This window comes from Aspergillus bombycis, assembly GCF_001792695.1.
Source record: "Aspergillus bombycis strain NRRL26010 chromosome Unknown contig00008, whole genome shotgun sequence".
NCBI lineage: Eukaryota > Fungi > Ascomycota > Eurotiomycetes > Eurotiales > Aspergillaceae > Aspergillus > Aspergillus bombycis.
The window spans coordinates 283,288-300,581 of NW_019170010.1; the positions used below are offsets into that span (position 1 = coordinate 283,288).

The 17,294-nt window shown below is 48.1% G+C and overlaps 6 protein-coding genes across 6 annotated transcripts; 4 read left to right on the forward strand and 2 right to left on the reverse strand.

Moving 5' to 3' along the window:
• Positions 1-306: 306 nt before the first annotated feature.
• Positions 307-1,769, reverse strand: ABOM_001709 (type III PLP-dependent enzyme; the record flags this gene model as incomplete). Its single annotated transcript, XM_022528839.1, has 4 exons — positions 307-449; positions 511-1,050; positions 1,127-1,522; positions 1,583-1,769. 4 exons carry the CDS (start codon positions 1,767-1,769, stop codon positions 307-309), a joined length of 1,266 nt encoding a protein of 421 aa, XP_022393195.1.
• Positions 1,770-2,799: 1,030 nt separating this feature from the next.
• ABOM_001710 (uncharacterized protein) lies at positions 2,800-4,316 on the forward strand (the record flags this gene model as incomplete). The annotated part of the gene is made up of 3 exons (XM_022528840.1): positions 2,800-2,984; positions 3,039-3,272; positions 3,344-4,316. 3 exons carry the CDS (start codon positions 2,800-2,802, stop codon positions 4,314-4,316), a joined length of 1,392 nt encoding a protein of 463 aa, XP_022393257.1.
• A 2,125-nt stretch (positions 4,317-6,441) lies between these two features.
• ABOM_001711 (uncharacterized protein) lies at positions 6,442-8,190 on the forward strand (the record flags this gene model as incomplete). The annotated part of the gene is made up of 1 exon (XM_022528841.1): positions 6,442-8,190. The coding sequence occupies one exon, from the start codon at positions 6,442-6,444 to the stop codon at positions 8,188-8,190; it is 1,749 nt and encodes a 582-aa protein (XP_022393258.1).
• Positions 8,191-10,966: 2,776 nt separating this feature from the next.
• On the forward strand, positions 10,967-11,281 carry ABOM_001712 (putative quinol monooxygenase; the record flags this gene model as incomplete). Its single annotated transcript, XM_022528842.1, has 1 exon — positions 10,967-11,281. One exon carries the CDS (start codon positions 10,967-10,969, stop codon positions 11,279-11,281), a length of 315 nt encoding a protein of 104 aa, XP_022393181.1.
• A 2,799-nt stretch (positions 11,282-14,080) lies between these two features.
• On the forward strand, positions 14,081-15,226 carry ABOM_001713 (putative sarcosine oxidase; the record flags this gene model as incomplete). The annotated part of the gene is made up of 1 exon (XM_022528843.1): positions 14,081-15,226. One exon carries the CDS (start codon positions 14,081-14,083, stop codon positions 15,224-15,226), a length of 1,146 nt encoding a protein of 381 aa, XP_022393182.1.
• Positions 15,227-15,371: 145 nt separating this feature from the next.
• On the reverse strand, positions 15,372-16,214 carry ABOM_001714 (formate/nitrite transporter family protein; the record flags this gene model as incomplete). The annotated part of the gene is made up of 1 exon (XM_022528844.1): positions 15,372-16,214. The coding sequence occupies one exon, from the start codon at positions 16,212-16,214 to the stop codon at positions 15,372-15,374; it is 843 nt and encodes a 280-aa protein (XP_022393183.1).
• Between the last annotated feature and the right edge of the window lie 1,080 nt (positions 16,215-17,294).

The window sequence follows — 17,294 nt, forward strand, 5'->3', positions numbered from 1 at the left end:
CCATGTTGGTGGGCTTTTGAATTTACCCGACGTCTTTTAGTGCACCCTACCGATCAGTCTAATAGAAAGTTCTCCCGATTCTCGAACTATCCCAAATCCGTTTTCGACAATTGACGGCGTCAAACTATGTAAATGACAAGACGCTACGAACCCTGGTACCCACAGGGCGAGCGCGAAGCTGAGGAAAGATCGAGGAAGAGCAAAAGCGCCATGTCGTCGCCCTGACAATTCATAATGACTGCTGACAGAGAAGCTCCGACAAGCACGGCAAATATTCTTCTCTTGCTATGGGTGCTACCATAATTTCTATAGGACGGCTTCGGACCTGAGACGTTTCGAACCAGCTGTAATCTCTCTATCCCATCTTAGTGGGGTATAGTCATCAACATATATGATGTCGTAGCGATTTGGGAATCCATTGAATTGTGTAGAAGTCGCTACCGTATAGGCTGTGGTGTGATTGTGTTAACTATTAAGTTATGTGAATGGTTAGGTTAATGGCAGACTTACCTCCCATGTTTTCGAACTTGACCCAATCGCCAACCTTTATTTCACAATTCATAGTAGCTTCTTTGGCGATACAGTCCAACCCATCGCATGTCGGGCCCCACACAGAATACCGATGCTCTCCAGTCTCCCCCTCGGAATTGCTTGTAGTTTCCTGTCGGACCAGGATAGGGCGGTATATCTCGTTCTCGGCCACAGCATTCATGAAACACCCATATATCCCATCATTCAAGTACAGCATGTCGGTGTGGGTTAATCGATCCTGCCCGATTTGCTTGCGACGCGCGATCACCTTGCATGCTGCAGTGTAGAAGCTGCGGGCATAGTATCGACCAGGTTCTGCTATTACCTGTGTGGAAGGGGAAAATTGTTCTTCGATGGCTCGTTGAAGAGTTAGTGCCATTTGTTCGAAGTTGGAATCTTGAAATCCACCTCCGACATCTAAGACATGCATATTGAACCCGAGCTGTTTGCCTTGTTGGAAAACTCGCTTTGCATTTTGTACTGCAGTGACAAATGTATCGGCGTTCGACGCTCCGGATCCTGTATCTGTTAGCTAATATAGGGTAGAGCATGCAGCAAGAGCAAGGAGTGCAAATTTTGAAGAAGTCGTACATACCGACATGAAAGCTGACCCCTTCCACGGTTAAGCCGAGGTCCTTCGCCTTCAGAAGCAATGCCTTGGTGGTATCTAATGGAGCTCCAAACTTGTTCCCCAGACTCACAAGAGCGGTATCATCATCGGCGTAGATACGAAGAAGTAACCGTAGACTGGGAGCATAGTTCTTTATTTTCTCGAGTTCGTCGACATTGTCGAATGTCGTACGTGGAACTCCTCTCCTGGACGCCATCTGCAAGGCAGATACCGCTTTGCACGGATGAGCGAATATAATTCTGGCTGGGTCGACACCCAAGTCCAGCACGAGTTTCATCTCTCCCCATGAGGCGCAATCGAAACCAACACCTAGACGCGCGAGATAGCGTAATAATCGAATGTCTGAGTTACATTTTACAGCTATGAAAATTGCTTGTCAGTTTGGACCCAATGAAAATCGAGATGGTGCCCACAACGGACCGTAGAAGGGTGCAATGTTAGGGAGACATTGGAGCCAGCGTTCATGCTGTCGGAATATTTTCCTTGTGTCTGCGACCAGAAAAGGCAAGTCATGCTCCATATCAATGGAATTTTGATTCAATTTTCGAATTCGTTCTTTGATGATGCTATCTATTAAAGCATCGGAAGGCATGTCCGTCACCGTCATCTTCGGAACACAAGCAACGATGAAAGCAAAGCAATCAATGAAACGACGGTCTTAGCTCCTACCACTACATATATATACTACCACAGAGATTGGCCTTTATAGTGTTCAGCTGTACGTAGTACGCCAGACCAGACTTGTATGTCTTTGAGCTGAAATCCCTCATTGCTTGGGGAAATTCCCTTGAACAACTACAAGGGAACATGGCAGGGAGGTATTTTACCGTTAGAGAACGACCTAGCTGCATACCGAGGCTGGTATTTTCGGTCGATCTGGATTGACCTTGGATCTGCAGGAGATTTCCTCCACCGGGTTCACGGCACGCACCGATCGCGCCGATGATGGGGTTTTCATTAGGTAATTTTGCCCCTTACGGTCCCTTCGTGATGCATCATGCAGCCGGAACTAGCGCCATGCGCTAGCGGTCAGCATGGACTCGAATAACGCCATCGTGGCCACAGGTCATTCAGCTGGAGGAGGAGTGCCACTGCAGCGTGGTTCTCTATGGACAATGAGCCCATCATCTAAGTGGAACCCTATTCCGGGTCGTGGGTAAGGAACCCACCCAGTGCGGACACGTACTAAATCAGAGCAATCCAGCTGGTCAATTTATGATCGGTCTAGTAATAATAATCACTTTCAATACAGTTACAATATTAGTGTATGCGGATCTAGCTCGGGACACGCATACTAGTACCAGCTGAACGAAGACCTTCTCAACACGAGCGGGCCGGACCCTATATGCCGCAATTCCTAATGTCTTGGTGTCCGCTCATCGCTTACGCTCAGCTAAGTCTGATTGTTACCCCATGTCTTGCGTTGAGGTGTCGGATCACCTAGAAGCTTTAGGCTAATTGAAGACTGGCGGATGCACTACGTATTGTACGCCACAATAAAAACAGCTGTGAAAACCCGCTATGTATAAGAATGTGGGATGCGCCTTAACCGCAATGCGTTATTCTCCGCGTCACCACTTTGGAAACGTCATCCACATTCAAGTGCAGTGTCAATTTACTTGTTTCAAGTCCGTGGAATGATGGCACCTACCACATTCCCCCTCAGGGAGGTTCTCGCCGTCGCCGAAATCCACCCCTTCTATAACTCTGCCGTCGAATACCCTCCCACTCCAGAATCGATCAAGTCAGCAATAGAATTGACTGGCAAACAGTCGACAGACATTGACCTTAGTTCACTGCCCTTGGTTAGCAAGAAAGATCTGTAAGTCATAAATATGACATGATCCACTCCTGCAACTGACACATAGCAATCCAGTTACAAAGCCATTGCACGTCTGACAGACGACACAAGCCCTAAAAATGAATACAGACGTAGTTCTTACGTTAGCATCACAGGCGGAGGCTCTGGTGGACTGCCACTGATGTTCGTAACTGACACCAAAGAAAATCGCAACCAGCGCGCGGTTTTTGGTGAATTCCTGAGCACCTGTGGAGTTGTGGGGCCTCAGGATTGGGTCCTGACGACTCACGTCTCCGGGTACTTTTACCGGTATGTTGATCGCCTGCTGCAAAGCTTGATGAAATGGCATGTGTAAAGGATTCCCCCTAATCAGTACCCAGGTCTCTCGATCTGATAAGTGAGCTTCTGGAAAATGCGGGAGCAACTGTTCTCAGCGCTGGAAATTATATGACACCTGCCGAGGTTGTCTATGCTTTGGCCCATTATCACATTAATGTCATTACCGGTGACGGCAGTCAGGTCGTCCAAATTGTGCACCATATCTCTACACTCCCGGCCGAGGAGAGAGCGAAAATCAAATTAACCAAGGTCTTGTATACATCTGAGCCGCTCACCGAGTCTCAACGAAGCCACATCACAGCGACTTTAGGTCCGGTGAAGATATGCTCAATCTGGGGAAGCGCAGAAGCAGGCCCCTGCGCTCTCAGTGATCCCGAGCTTACCTCGGCCGAGCGCCCGCCTGGTACCATGGACTTTATCTTCGACACCCGACAAGTTGTCATTGAGATTCTCCCCCATTCCGCCACTGAGGGCGATTCACCTGCTGGCGTAAAATCCGTGCCGGATGGCGAGGAGGGGATCATCGTGCAGACCTCCCTCCTACGTCGTCGCAATCCCCTTGTGCGCTATATCACAGGCGATATTGGATCATTGCAGCCGCTGCCAGAGAAAGCCCGTGCTACCATCCCCGAATCCGAGCTAGAGCATCTTCGGGTCCTCCGTCTTCGCGGTCGCGACCGTCGGTTCAGTTTCAAGTGGTTCGGCATGTATTTTGAATTTGAGAACATTGTCAGCCTTATGCAAGGCGACAGGACCGGAATACTTCAATGGCAGGTCATTCTAGCCTCCCTTGAATCATCTCCGCAGACGAAGCTGGAGATTCGTCTGCTCCGCCAGGCGGATAACGAAAACATCATGTCCAAGGAAGAGCTTTTGGCCAAGCTAGAGAAGTACTTTTTCATTTTGGCAGAGAATGAGCATCTTTTCCAGGTTACATTCCTGGATGACCTGTCGGGCTTTGAGAAGAGCAGTACGGGGAACAAGGTCATGAAGTTTGTAGATAAATTACATTGATCTAATGACATACATGTATTATCTGTTATTACTTACTTTTGCGTCGTATACACATGTCAATCTGGGGTATTACGCTTGCATAGTGGATTGCTGCGTGCTGATTGTGAGCCAGGATCTTATGATTTATAGACGTAAAAAAGCACTTGCGAGCAACATCCAGAATTCACAAGCTGGCCACATCCCCGCAATATAGCATGATGTTCTGGCGTAATACAGCTTCTTGATCATGTATGTACTTTCAAGTAATAATCTGAAATATGTCTGGGTTGCTGAAGAGGCTCCTAGTACTATGTGTGTTGCGGTTTCTGCACGATTGGAACTGATTTTATCAAATGGATATGCATACTGACTACCTGCCCTTCCATAGAACTGGATAGCACGCGTTATCATTGTGGTGTACCACTGCCGTAAAACTTTTGATTCATCACAGCTGTTCAATGATATAAGTAAATGCACAGGCAGCTAGGAGGATTAAAGTATACAAATAGCTGAATTATCTAGGCCCTACAAGCAAGCGATTTGGCTACCAGGCATCTCACGAACAATTGGTACTTACAGTGGTTAAGACAGAAACTCAGCAGGTGTCTAACATATGGCTTTCCCTTGCCAGGTAAGATGTGTCGGGTGTAAGAGATGCAGCCAGGGCACTGCATTCTGTAAGACTAAAAGGTCAGAATAATTTCGGCTCGACAATCCAGAATGCCCTGGGGTGATCTATATAGCTCGCCGTTACATCGGGCTAAAATAGCTGTGAGCTATTTTCATTTCATTGAGTTGTCTTTCCAAGGCCCCCATGCAGTTTGACTCCACATCTGCTCACCTTCAGGTAGTGCTGTCTTGAAACCCTTGAGTTTGTCTTTATTTCATGTTGTCTTATCTCATACGCTTTCTCTTCGGCGGGATCCCTCTCATACATTCACCATCCAGATAGCAGTTAGATCGTGTTCGAAGGTCTAGAGTGGTACTGGGAGCCCACTCTAGGTTTTTAGTTTCTAAGGTAAAAACCCGATCCAATCCAGAAAAACAGTGCAGGTTCAGGTAGGATAGGCTTTCTGAGTCAAGTACGGAGTAGATGATTTGGCCTTAGTGGCGGGTTGCCTGGTCGGGCCAATAAAATCTATACGGGTTCGGGGCGGGGAAGGTTGAACCTCTGAAAACCCAACCTAACGCTGGGTCGGGAGCGGGTCCTAGATCCTGAACCCGAACCCGCCCCAAACCCAACTCTACGAAGGTCAGAGTATCATGGCGGATATTTACTCGAAGGGTGGATCGGATTCAAACTGGGCTACATCGTACGAGCCATTCTGGCTCAAAGATTGGTATTCAGTATCCAACCATGGTGCTGGGTTGAAGTTCTTCAGATCTTATATTCCTCTGCAGCTAGGAAACAAGTACGCAACATACTTAGTCTGGGGAACGGGGCTTCCTGCCTACTTACCATACTAAGTTGTATAGCATGAGCTCGAGTAAGAGATATTAGTACCCTTCCAGACTTGCTACACTACGCATAAATCGTTGTAGAGGAATTTTATAGAATAAATATGAACAAATGACTATCTACATTATAGGTAAACAAACGTAGCGAAGACGACTCAGTGCAAATTCTTCGTTCAGAGAGTCTTGACCCACCCTGAGTCGTGCGGAGCCCTAAGCCCGATACAATCCGTTACCGCTAAGATACCGGTTAGCAGCAAGAACTACCATGGGACTACCAGAAATTGTTCCTTTGGCGGTGTAATTACCGCGTACTAGCCTAGGTTTCCGTACGGAAGAATCTCGGGTTGCCGCGCTACCTTCCGAGCATATCATCATCGCGCTGGTAGCGAGGTGCGATATCTAAAAGAGATTTCACGCTAGCCCGAACAGAACCATAGATCGCCGATCTATGCATTAGATGGAACTAGTGATCCACCTACCTCAGTGGATATACCTATCACGGAGTCGATATTCAATGGTCGTCGGGTCATCATGAATGGTAAGTGGAACTATTGCACCCGCGTAAACTCTTTTATGTTCGGCAGCTGGCGGGAGTTGACTCGTTCACCGCATGATATATCATGACGGGCGATCCCCTGGAACCCCTACATTCGCTTTTCCAAGTCATTGAGGTTGGGTCATGTTCGATATGCCTGGTCAGCGGTTCACGAAGCTCTCCCTTCTTAGCTACCTGCAAATAGCCCCTGCTCTCGCCAGCATCCAATGGTCACCATGCACATCAAATCCATCCCTAGATTGCGCCACCCTCACAGTACCGCTCGAGTACGCTGATCCAGGCAATGGGGTGTTGGCGCACATTCCTCTGGCTCGCTTCAATGCTACCGTTCCTAAATCCCAGCGCAAAGGCTCTCTTCTCACAAATCCAGGCGGTCCTGGCTCGGCCGGGACTGATTTCCTTTTGAACGGCGCCGGAGAGGGTATTTCCAACATCACAGGTGGCTTCTACGACATCGTGTCTTGGGATCCACGCGGGACGGGTTCTGCACGGCCTCTGCTGCAATGCTTCGACACGGCAGGCGAGGAATCTGACGCATCTGCCGCGGTTCCCGCAGCGGCTGAGATAGAATATAGCCAATTTCGCAATCAAAGCTACATGCCCGCGTACTATGCCGCACTGAAGGACTATGATGATGCCATTGCAGATCTTGCCGACGCATGTGCCGACCATAATTCCAGCGCATTATACACCTCCAGCACAGCGTATGTCGTCCGTGACATGGCAGCTATTGTCGATGCCCTAGAAGGAACAGACAATGCCACCCTAAACTACTGGGGCTTTTCATATGGAACTATCCTCGGTGCCGAGTTTATCCAGACTTACCCAGAAAGAGTGGGGAAGATTGTCTTTGACGGTGTTTTCGATTCTGCCGCGAATGCCAAACGTTACACTAGCCAGCTTCCCTATGATCAGTTATATGTGCGGGACGCTATCAACGATCTGGTTACAGCCTGCACACAAGCTGGCATAGATGGCTGTGCTTTGAACAAGACTCCCAACAACCGTACTACTCCCGGAAACAGCACTACAGACCTGGCCACGCGCCTTGCCAATCTACAAGCATCACTGTATAAAAACCCTATTGAGGTGTCAGACGGATCGTTCTCCATCACAGTTGGCATGTTCAGCTTTTTCATGTCTTCCTACTTGAGACTACCCAGCTCATGGCCCGCGGTCGCATCGGCAGTGAGCGCACTTGAGGAAGGAGATGCCGACCCTGTGGCCAACCTCCTCGGGGTTGCAGCAGCTCCAGAAGTAAACGCCAGTGCGCCGGATACGGGCTCTTTCGCTGGATGGCCTATCCAATGCACGGATAACGCCCCTTCCAACCAGACCACATTACCTGAAGTTGCGCACTTAGTCCTCAACATCTCTCTCGCCGAGCAGACCCCATGGTTGAACGCGGATCTGTCTACCATTTCGTTCTGCCGAAATTTCCCTAATACCCGGCCAAGAGTGCCGAACCTAGGAGCCTCAAAGCTCCTCAATAACGAGACAAACGCCATCCTCACTAAGCAGAATACTTCCGTTTTGATTGTCAATCCGCTTCACGACTGCACTACTCCTGTAAACTCAGCGGCACGCTTACATCGCTGGCTTCCCACCTCATCTCAACTAGCGGTGAGACGGGGACCTGGCCATACCACAATCACTCTTGGTTCTTTAGGGCTGTTAAATACAATCCGCGAGTATTTCCTTGATGGGACTCTGCCAGCTACGACGGAGGTGTACGACGTGAGTCAAAAACTGTTTTCCCCGGAGATCGACACGGATTCAATTGTCCCTGCGCCTGTCTTCAATGGGACATATAGCGACTCTGAAAGGATGTTGTTGGAGTCGAACTATAATGTTTACTTGGCGTTTGTGAGCTTGCCATAGTGGCGTGGGCATGTTGACCCCGAGTTACACATTCTACATGAAATTTGCACGGCCTTTTTAGCATATAGAGTATAGAGTATGCATACATATAAAAATCTAATAAACATTTCAGAACTTTCAGAGCCATCTAAAAACTCAGAATGTATCTTTCGGCAAAGAGAGCGATCCAGATCTGAGAAGAAACTACACTATAGGGCGTTTGATCAAATTGAAGTACGTAGGACAAGACACTGCTCATTGCTCGCTTAGTGCACCATCCATGTGCAGAGCCCATGCACATAATACGGCGCTATGTCCAGACTGGCTTGGTCCCCGACTTCGGAGGTATAGAAGGCCCTCAATAGCTGTTGGGACGCAAGTAATTCGGCAAAGGTAGGTCAGTGGATATCATGACACAGCCACTAACCTTTTTCGGCGTGCGAATTTGCAATATGCTGCAGCCATGCATATCTTATCGTTAAGCAGAAGCGAGACATAAGATGGCAAATGCTTGATTACAATTACATTAGTCAGGAGGCTCCAAGAGTCTAGCAGTGCAAATCTCTCACAGCATCTCCACACGTTCCAAATTCCTATCCATCAGATAAATCGCATTGCCGGTAAAGGTAATCTAATCAGCCCCTCTTGATCTTGGCGGGTGGTCTGGAGTCTGAAGTCTGGACATCACAGCTCCGCTGACTCATGCCTTTGTGGCAGCAGTCAACCCGAATATGGTATTGTCATGGGCCATCCCGTAGTCCCGAACCGGGAGCAACAACGACAATCTCAATTAAAAGTAGCCATGGCGTACAACTTCGGTAGATGCATGGAAATCTGATAACCCTCAAGTGGATAGTTCCACTCTGCCATGTGAGGTATTTCTGTACTAACGTAACGCCAGGCTTCCAGGTGGATGATTGCATAAGTAGATTTATGTAAGATGCATGGACTGGTTAGCGAGTCAAGTTCGGGTTCATGATTCTAAAGCCTGCCCCGACCCGGCGCCATGTCGGTCTTTCGGGTTGATGTTTTCGGGCCATTCAACCCGTACCCGCCCCGAACCTTATGGAAAATTAATAGCCCGACCCGCACGCACCTGTAATGTATAGTAGGATCGATAGAACACTAATCTAGTAGTTGAGTAGCTATTTGCTAAAGAAAGGTATCAGTAGGCATTTTTTCTATATTTCAGTACTGCACATTTTGTCCAGGAAATACAAACCGGAGGTATGTGGGGATGGAGCTTGTGATGAACGCAAGGATGTCCAAGCGAGCCCACGACTATGATCTACAAATATATATTCTGACGAAGAAACGATAAGATATAACAACCACAGGAATGACATGAATTTGCCCTATGTCCGATAGAGTTGGTACTGATTTCTATGACATTATGAAGTTTACTTTGGTTATTGGGCCGAGTAAACGAGCTACAATTAATGACGTCGCTGAATGCGAGTAGTTTGTAACGATGAAGACTGCCTGAGTGGCAGGAATGTGAGATGCAATCGGCATGAGCTTCTAAACAAGATACTAAATGAACAAAAGGCTAGCATATAAAGTGAAATTATAGCAAAAGTTCGAGTCTGCTCTTCAGATCTGCCCAGGTTATAGATAAGAGATTACATAAAATCGTACTCGGTTCCTACTAAATAACAAACTCCTAACTAGAGTGAGGTATATCCTCTGCCAATCCCACCCATTCCAAGGTCTCCTCCCACAGCATTTGCGGCCTCGTCGGAGCGAAACTCTCTGGCAAACTGATGTCTAGACTCTTCCAGGTGAAGTAACCATTCGTGCCAGCGGATTTGGGACTGACCGCCAGCTCCGCGACATTGACGCCTTCCTCTATGGTGGTCCGCATCGTATGATCGGTAGTAGGGACTAGATAATGAAGCGGGAGATGAAGTACAGCTTCGCTAGCGTATTAACTTGCAGCACCCACGAATAGCTCAGATTTCCCGGATTGACAGCGACTTCGATAACATAGTGCAGGGGACATCACTCATACGGGCGAGATCAAGAGCCCGGAGGTGCATACGATCGTGATGGGACCGACTATGCTGAGGAGTTACATGGTGTCGACATCCTAGACCAGGATTACGGACGGCTAAGACTAGGGTAAATCTATAGGTATGTCTTAAGGAGATGCTCCAGCATGGGCACTACCAGAGACACATTTGACCCGGTCACAAGGATGGTGCCCGTTCATTATCGAAAGCTTGTCTAGTTTAGTCGTCCTTTCTAATATAAGTGCAAGCATTGGGGCAGAGGGAGTGAACAGTGATGATATTTTGCAAAGGGGGTATTAAGGCTGACAAAAGGATATGGGCATGATACATAGGGGTAGATGTATTGGATAACTGACTAGCTCAAAATGATCATCTCTGGCTTCAATCACAAAGCTGCGCACTAGGCTATCACTTAGATGAGGGCTATAGCTTATTCTATAGCCCTCCAAAAAGCAAGCCAAGACCATCTTTCCTCCCACGTCTGAATAGCCAATAACCAAAGCAATCTCCTAGAGCGATATCATTCGGCCTACTGACCCCTGTTGGTTAACGTCGCACTAGGCCCCCCAGGCCTATTAGCTAACAGCCCCCAATCCAGGTAGTGTTTAGTGCTTACTCCAATTTGACCACCAGCAGTCCCCTTTGTTGTAAAGTTACGACCGAGTCCCGATATCTCCGCCTGCTGCCTTGTTTAAAGCATCTGTCACCCTCAAATCCATCCAGATTTTATCTTTCGCTCAACCCGGCATACTAGCCTCCAACGAACTATCGATAGTGATCCCACAATGTCCACCACTTTAGAGTCCATCTCCCTTCATGTCACAATCCACCTTAATCCCGAGGACCTGCCCACATTCTGGGCCGCAATGAAACCTGTCTACGAGGCCGTCATTGCTGAGCCCGAATGTACTTTTTTCGAAATATACCAGGTGCCTGACGCCCCTGGGACCCTGTCGTGGGTTGAAAACTGGTACGTTCCCCTGCTTGAGCCTTGCGCGTATCATCCTTCTATCTATATTCCATATATCCAAGAAAAGATACCCCGATTGAGTGTCGTGAACTTTACAGGTCCGCGTCACAAGAATGGCTTCTGGAAGTAAGTATACTATTTACCTATCCACCTGTACCTCAGCAACGTTTGTTCTATGTGCGTTCGGCAGAGTGATGCAAGGTAATAGCTGACTGGCGGTAATGCAGGTACAAATTAAAAAGCCATATTATCATAATTACTTTGCAGTGACGGAGCCTTTGTTTGTGAAACCCAGAGAGGTGAAGTTGTTGAAGAGGGTTGGGGAGCCGTTTGTAATGATGAGGAAGGCGAACGGAGGGTTATGTGATTAGATTGTACCGGGGTTGAAGGGATGGCTCTCTTCATACCGCATAGGCTGTCTGATAATGGTGGGTTGCTATTATCTTGAAACAGTAGAATCGGCGTCAGATCTAGGTATGAGCTATGGTACTTGCTTCCCACTTTTGGAACATAATGTTCCTCATGAAATGGCACTTCAGATAGAGAGGACGCTAGGGTGAATTTGAGTAGATTTATCAACCCAGAGGAAGCCGTTTCTGACGCTTGAGGGGAATGTAGAGTTTGCAACTATCTTCAGCGTGGTAAATTCGAATAATAGAGTAATGCCAGCGACTGGACGACAACCGAGTAATGTATATCGCCTTAGTGCCACGAAAACGGGGAGTTCCAAGTAATATGCCTGAGATTTATCTCTTTTGGGACCCCCTGGGAAGATAATGAGGTGAAAGGGAAGACTGCTTAGGCCAGAGAAGCCTGAAAAAGACCTTGACACAGAGATATGAGCGGAAAACGATCAAGCCAGATGTACTTTTGTCATCCAAGCGGCCCTCGCCAAGATCGACTGGTTCCCTTTAGAATGTACATACTGGAGCCAAGAAAGCTGCATTTCACTTTCCCCGTGATAGACAAGCAAGGTCGTGGTGCAGATCAAGGTAATCACAATGCTGGAAACTATACTCATTTATGCGTATTCATATGCCTTGTACGGGCATATGCCCGAACCTCGAAGTATGCTCCTGCACATGCTGAAGCAGTGAATAAGATCCCAGTTAGATACAAAACCTGGTGTCACACAAAGAAAATGTTTGATGTGGTCTTATATTTACCAGGTGACCGTCTATAAGTATATTCCGACGTACAGTTATTATCGAGCAGCGTCTTCTATGTTCTATGTCTGATAGCCCAGATCGTTGCTAACTTCACGAAGTAGCTTGTTAGTGGTATAAAAAAGAGGTATACAATGCCTTTCACCTCTACTACAGCCCACGCTACACACACTAACACCACCATGTCGATCACGATATCTAGCTCCCACAATGAATGACAACATTGAGACGACAGCCGTTCAATGCGCGCTCGCCTTGCCCGAGATCGTGTCCATGATCCTCCAATGGATTTATCTTCGTTGTAGACGCTGGGACTCCGTGTGGTATTATATCGCCCTAAAACGTCCTCTTTTGGATTGTGGAGTCGTCAATAGGGTCTGGTTTCATCAAGCCATGCGCTATCTCTGGAAGAAGCCCATCCCCGTTGACCTTCCAAAGCTTCTTGAGAAGGTCACGCCACAATGCCAACAGGTTTATGCCAATATTGTTGAGGAAGCAGGAATGTGTGTTATCAATGACCACAGAGTCCCTTATTACGATGCAATGCTGCGCGAGCTACGATTTCCAAAACTCAAATCCCTAACTCTCAGGACGGAGGTTGGCCATAAGGAGAGTCAGGACCTTCAGTGTCACATCCCTCGGTTAGGATCGAATAATATCAAGACGCTGTTTATCGACTGCTTTTATGGTATGTGGCCTGTATTGATAACGCATGAATTGCATCAGGTCCTTCGTCAGATTCCGGTGCGTCCTTAATATGTCCTTTCGATTGGCCTTCTATGGGCGCATATTGAGCTAAGTGATATTGACTGCAGGCTGCTTTCCCTGAAGTAGAAGACATATACTTTGGCAAGGCACAAGAGGTCACTATCGGTAGAAGGGAGTGGTTGGAACAACAGCTCCCTGGTAAACGACTTATATTTCTAAATTTCTTTTGAAATTCTTCCTATTGCGCCACTACACCTGTTGAATCTTTCGAATTTATCCTATTGAAAGCTGGCATGGCTACATTCCTTCCCTAGTATTTGCAATATCTCATGTTAGAGTATCCGATTGGCCTAAGCACTCTCGGACCAAATATCAACTTTTCTTCTATACCGGCTCCTCTTGCCTATCTTTTGTTTCATATTGCTCAGCATGATCTCTCATGCAGCACAAATACCCCAGGTACAATAAGACGACACCGTAATAGCAAAGCCCTGTCGTCTAATTGTATAACTGTGTAGTTGGGACGGAAGCGGCCCGCGTGGAGTGGATTTTGATAACGACGGCAGCTCGACCCGATCCTGTTTGAAGCGGGGTTGACCGTTAGGCCGGATGTTGTCCCGGGACTATGCGACGAGTCCCAGACTCCCAGCAGTAACTACTCCCTTACACAGTCTGAGTGACAGCAACCGTACTTACGAGTAGTGGCTGATGAGTGGTTTATTAGAGTGGGTCGAGTAGCTAAACTTTCGGCTCATTTGGATGGGAGGAGGCCGTGATAATACTCCTAGCAGTACACACGTATATGCCCGACTTTTCTATGTTAGAAAGTTTCAACACGCACGGAATGCATGTCCTAGACTAAGCAAGCTTCTTTGTCAATATTCTACTATTCCTACTGGTCAAGTCTTGTAATCAAAAGCCTAGCCACCCCCTCAGCAAGAACCACGTGAGCGGCCCGTGTGAACCGAGACGCAAGAATATAAAATAGGAACCATGGTAGACAAGGGCCACTGTCAGAAGGACCAGACATTTATTACCAACGAACACCATTCCAAATGGAGCAATTCGACGTGGCAGTTGTGGGACTTGGTGTCCTGGGAAGTGCAGCAGCCTACCAGGCCGCGCAGAGAGGCAAGAAAGTCATCGCATTTGAGCAGTTCGAATTTGGACACGTCCATGGGGCCTCCCACGATACATCGCGCATTGTCAGAACCTCCAACGCCTTACCTGAGTACGTGAGGCTCGCTCAGTCTGCCTATAAGGACTGGGCTGAATTGGAACAAGCGACCGGCCAGAAGCTGCTTACTATCACCGGCGGCCTGGTTTTCGTCCCTCGCGATAAAGCCTCACCATTCGAAAGTTTAATCAAGACTCTGCATGCTACGAATTTACCACATGAGATTTTGAATGCCAGTGAGGTGAAGAAACGCTGGCCGCAGTTTGACATCCCCGACACGGTAGATGCAATATACACGGCCGACACGGGTATAGCCCATGCCTCCAAAACCGTGGCAGCCATGCAATATTTGGCACGTTCCAAAGGCGCAGTCCTGATGGAGAATACCCCTGTCGATCGCGTGGTTCCCAAGAAGGCGGGAGGAGTCACTATCCGGACTCCCAAAGGAGACTTCCATGCGGCGAAGGTGATTCTGGCCACCGATGCGTGGACAAATAAACTGCTCGCGCCTTTGGGAGTTCATATTCCCCTGTCGGTCATGCAGGAGCAGGTTACCTACTTCAAACCCACAGATACAACCGCTTTCAATCCTGAACGATTCCCTGTGTGGATTTGGGGTGGTGATCCGGCGTTCTATGGGTTCCCATCTTACGGCGAGCCGACTATCAAGGCTGGTCGTGATACCTCAAACAACTTTATGACGCCCGAGCAACGTACCTACGTACCATCACCCCAGTTGTCCGAGCAGCTCTCCTCATTCATGAATAGCTTTATTCCCGACCAGGAACGCCAGCCACTTCGCACTGTTACATGTCAATACACGATCACGCCGGATCGACAGTTCATCATCAGCCCATTGGACAACAATAAAGATATCATTGTAGGCTTGGGTGCTGCACACGCCTTCAAGTTTGCCCCTGCGTTTGGCCGCGTTCTGGCCGAACTGGCAATAGACGGGAGGACTAAGGAGGATATTTCGAAGTTTGGGATTCCAAAGGCCGCTTCTTCGAGCAGCAAGCTGTAATGTATTGAATTATCTGCCCGCCTGGCGAGGAGGCTCAGCAGGTGAAATGTCAGCCAATGGATTAATCAAAAGCATACAAATCCCAAGCGCAATCATTCTGGCATGTTCATTAATCACTGGATATTCCATTCAAGAGAACCAAGTATCAAGCCGGGAGTTGATCCCTCGTAGACGTCTCCACAGCCGGCCTTTTCTTCATAATCTTATGCCCATACAAAAACCAGATAAATAACCCATCGAGAAAAGCACCCCCCACGATATCACCAAGAGTAACCGGGATGACACTTTGGTAAATGAACTTGCCGACGCCGAAGTTCGTGCCGTAGAACATGCCGATCGGCACGAGGAAGAAGTTGGCGATGCAATGCTGATAGCCAATTGCAACGAAGGTCCATATTGGAATCCAGATCGCGTAGATCTTCGAGACCTTATCGCGACACGAGATCGAAAGGAAGATGGCCAAGCCCACGAGCCAGTTGCATCCGATGCCTCTTAGAAAGTTCACGGACCATTGCACGTTGACTCGTCCCTCGGCCTGCGTGACTGCGAAGCTTTTGAGTGTATCTGTGGATAGGGTATCAGTCCACCAGCAAAGAAAGCCGGCCACGAATAGACACCCGGCCAGGTTGAAGATATAGGATAGGACTAGGTTGCGTAGAAGGTCCAGCCAGGTCGTCTTCCGCATGAACGTGGTTAATATCAAGACAAACACATTGGCTGTAAATAGCTCGGTGTTGACGATGGTGAGAATGACAAAGCCGGTTGGAAAGGTAAAGCTGGCCAGCAGCGTGGCAAGTCCAGGATTCTCAGCGCGCAAAGTGGGAGCGCCACCGGCGGTGAGTACGCTAAAAAGAGCACCGATGGACAAAAACGCCCCAGCAAGAAACGATTTGAGAAGCAGGTCTGGCCAAGGCAATCGAGCTTTTGCGATACCAGAACTGACCAGCAGGTTCAGAGTCTCTTTGGTAGGATCAAACGTTGGGTCCATTTTGGCGAGCCCGAGGAACCATACCAAGAGTCGCGTAGAGGTCGGTAGCTAGGTCTCAATTTAGTAAATGTTTGGCGTCGTGAAAACTGACAATACCTGAGTTACATACTTGTCCTTCTCGATTATTGAGACTGAAAGATGACGTTTTTAACGCCAGTACTCCAGCAAAACCCTAATTGAACACGAATTGGGGCACAAACAGCAGGTCTCATTGTAGAAATAGAGGAATATAAATACTTATAACTGCACCGATCGCAGATCCAAGGACCAGCAAAGCTTCCATCACTAGCGTGTATACCTCCCTAATCTGGAGATAGTAATTGACCAGCCGCAGTGCAGAGCGACTTGGGATCAACGCAGCAAGAATCCCGGCAGCAGGGCTATTTCCGCGGATCTTGAGGATTCTCGACGGCAGTGGGGACCAGCCGAGTGACTCGTGTACGTCATTGGTTCGTGGCGAAAATAAACAGTGCGTTTCTTCAAGACCCTCGCGCGTTGGAATGTGTGCTGGGACCAATAACAATCATTGCATCCAGAGCTATCCGTTCGCTTTGAGTTTGCCCACGCCCGGCATTTGATGTGTCCTTTTGTGAAGATTACTAGCCTTATGCTCGGGTGTCAATTGTCAATCATTAAAATGTGACGGGTATACCAAACTAGGAGAAATATTGTGCTTGATGCTCGGGCACTTTTACCGGCAATCGTAGAGACAAAAGAGAAAAGGACCACCTCGGCATATATGTACCGGTCGCCGAAGCCGGCCGTGCATATGGTCAATGGATGTATCAGTCCGTCGCCCACATACCGCTGTAGGGGTTGAAAAACAGACTTCCCGGGCAACTGGCCCAGATAATTACTTTATATCTACCTTTAGAGTACTAGTTTGACCCTTTTGTATTACCTTAGTTATCGAGTATACGCACTCAGGAGACATCGCCCTCCGGTCTCGAGTCAATATTACTAAACCCCTGCCCTCGTGGAGCTTTTGGAGCCTTTGTGAGCACCACTTTGTGAACTACACCCTGGCAGACAACAGGGAGCTCCACTGTACAGGGGTCCATGTTTATACTTGGCTACCTA